This window comes from Arachis stenosperma, chromosome 6 (genome assembly GCF_014773155.1).
Source record: "Arachis stenosperma cultivar V10309 chromosome 6, arast.V10309.gnm1.PFL2, whole genome shotgun sequence".
NCBI classification, from domain to species: Eukaryota; Viridiplantae; Streptophyta; class Magnoliopsida; order Fabales; family Fabaceae; genus Arachis; species Arachis stenosperma.
In genome coordinates this window covers 94,197,943-94,200,832 of record NC_080382.1, presented here as the reverse complement: position 1 = coordinate 94,200,832, position 2,890 = coordinate 94,197,943, and the positions used below count along the sequence as shown (strand labels likewise).

At 35.4% G+C, this 2,890-nt stretch overlaps 1 protein-coding gene across 1 annotated transcript; it reads left to right on the top strand.

Moving 5' to 3' along the window:
• Nucleotides 1-316: 316 nt before the first annotated feature.
• Nucleotides 317-1,567, top strand: LOC130934295 (uncharacterized). Its single transcript, XM_057863882.1, has one exon. It carries the CDS (start codon nucleotides 317-319, stop codon nucleotides 1,565-1,567), a length of 1,251 nt encoding a protein of 416 aa, XP_057719865.1.
• The last annotated feature ends 1,323 nt before the right edge of the window (nucleotides 1,568-2,890 follow it).

Genomic DNA, 2,890 nt, shown 5'->3' with positions numbered 1-2,890 from the left:
CTTAGCAGCTGAACCAGGATACTTCTTGGTGTGATTCTCTCTTTCTCTTCTACTCCATTTTTGTTTCTATTGCGTAGGAGACAAAATTAAAAATGATCTCCTAACTAGTTACGAGACAAAAAGAAAATGTCTCTTGACTAGTTACAAGACAAAAAGAAGAAAAATCTCCTGAAGCTATTTCGAAGGGCAGAAAGTAACACTCAGCAAATAAGGGGCTAAGATTCAACCCCTTTCTCTTAGCCATTGATTACCATCAATTGGTATCAGAGATTGGTCTCAAAGAGAGCAAGCTTTCCAGCTTGGAGAAAAGATCCTGATGGCAGATAACAGTGGCTCAAACCTGGTGGCCTACACTTTGATAGAAGGGCAGTCAAGCAACAGACCTCTACTCTTTAATGGAAAAAACTACACTTATTGGAAGGAAATAATGAAGATCTTTGTTCAATCAGTAGATTATAGACTCTGGAAGATAATTCTGGAAGGTCCTCAATTTCCAACCACTACAGGAGCTAATGGTGTGGTTTCTCTCAAGAATGAAGCCAGCTGGATAGAAGAAGACAGAAAAAAGGTGGAGCTCAACACCAAAGCTATAAACTTGCTCAACTTTGCGATCAGCTTTGAGGAATATCGACGGGTATCAAGATGCACAATGACAAAGAAAATCTGGGACAAACTTCAAATCACTCATGAAGGTACAACCCTAGTAAAGAAGACCAGAATAGGTATGCTGAACAGAGAATATGAAATGTTCTTAATGAAGAAAGGAGAATCGATAGATGAACTGTTTGAAAGATTCAACATCATCATCAATGGCTTGGATGCTATAGGGATCACATATCCTGAATCTGTGCTTGTGAGGAGAATTTTGAGAAGTCTCACAAAAGAGTGGGAAACTAAGGCAATAGTGATATCTAAGAGTAGTGGTCTTGATTCTATGACCTATGATGATTTGAGAGGAAATTTACTTCCTTTTGAAAACACATATTTGAAAAAAGATACAAAAAAGAAAGGAATAACTCTCAAATCTGTTACTAACTCTCTAGATGATGAATCCAGTGATAACTCATTTGAAACTGATTTTGTTTTGTTTGCTAAGAAATTCAAGAAAATGGTGAAACTGAAGGAAAGAAGCAAATGGAGTAGCTCAAGAAAACCAAAGAAGGATTTCAGTAAAGTAATCTGCTACAACTGCACTAAACTGAAGAAGGAGGATAAGCCAAAGAAGGTAAAGAAGAAAGGACTGATGGCCTCTTGGGCAGACTTGGAAAACGATTTTGATGAAGATGAAGAATCAGAAACCAAGTCTCAAACTTACCTCATGGCAGATCACGTAGAACAGGTAGTTTTTCACAATCCTGACACTGAAGACCTTCATCTCATGATAGATCACCTCTCTGAAAAGATTAGATGCTTCTTAAATGAAAACCAAAATCTTGAGTCTCAAATTGAAATTCTTAAAGTTGAAAATGGTTTTCTTAAAGAAAAATTGAGAGAAGCTGAAACCGCTGTTGATCTTGTGGAAGAAAACAAACGGTTGAAAGCTGAAATAAAAGGTTGTGAAAAATAGCATTCTGTGGTTGCATATCTAAATTGTTTTGAAGAAAATGAGAAGCTGCTCAAAGAGGTAAAAAGACTCAAAGAAGACTTAGCCACCTTTGCACTAAGTTCAGAAAATTTAAATCAACTCTTGGCTAGTCAGAAACCTCTTTATGATAAAGCTGGGTTGGGTTTTCATAAAACTGCGAAATCTGTTGAAAAACCTTCTTTTACAAATATGGCATCATCTTTAAATGATGTAAGGTTTCAAAACCCAACAAGTTCTGTGAAAACAGCAACTCATAGATTTTGTAGACTATGCAACCGAAATGAACACTTTCCTATTCAATGTTTCTTTGGTGAAAGAATGATTGGAAACAAAGTTTGTAAAATTGTTTGTGACTATAATGGCTTGGGACAAAGAAGATGGTTTGACGTCAAAGGATCCAAAAAGATTTGGATACCTAATGTCACTTGACCTTATTTTGTAGGTTTGCCTAGCATCTAAGCGAAAGGACAACATGTGGTATATGGATAGTGGGTGCTCTAGGCATATGACAGGAAATGCAAACTTCTTCATCAAGCTTGATGAGTATGATGAAGGGTTTGTCACTTTTGGTGATAATGGAAAAGGAAAAATAGTGGCCATAGGTAAAGTTGGTAAGAGTTTTTCTTCCTTCATAAATGATGTTTTACTTGTTGATGGGTTGAAACACAATTTTATAAGCATTAGCCAATTATGTGATCTTGGTTATGAAGTTATTTTTAGAAAATTGGATTGTTTAGTTATTTGTGAAAAATCTGGAGAAATATTGTTTGAAGCTAAAAGGTGTAATAATGTGTATGGATTGACTCTTGAGGATTTAAAAGATAAAAAAGTGACATGTTTTACATCACTTGAATATGGAAAATGGCTTTTGCATAAGAAATTGGGTCATGCAAGCATGTACCAAATTTCTAAGCTTGTTAGAAGAACTTGGTGAGAGGAATTCCTAACATTAAATTTGATAAGGATATTACTTGTGATGCTTGTCAACTAGGCAAACAAGTAAAATTCTCTTTTAAACTTAAAGATGGAATTTCCACTAAGAGGCCATTAGAAATGTTGCAATTGATCTTTTTGGTCCAACTAGAACTCAAAGTTTAGGAGGTAAACAATATGGTTTGGCGGTGGTGGACGACTACTCTAGATTTGGTTGGGTTCTCTTCTTAGCTCATAAGAATGATGCTTTCCATGCTTTTTCAACTCTTTGTAAAAAGATTCAAAATGAAAAGGATTTGAAAATTGCCCACTTGAGAAGTGATCATGGAAAAGAATTTGAAAATCAAGATTTTGAAAAATTCTGTGATGATT

Bases quoted from the DNA above. Each gene is read 5' to 3' on its own strand.
- LOC130934295 (XM_057863882.1), top strand. From the start codon at position 317: ATGGCAGATAACAGTGGCTCAAACCTGGTGGCCTACACTTTGATAGAA.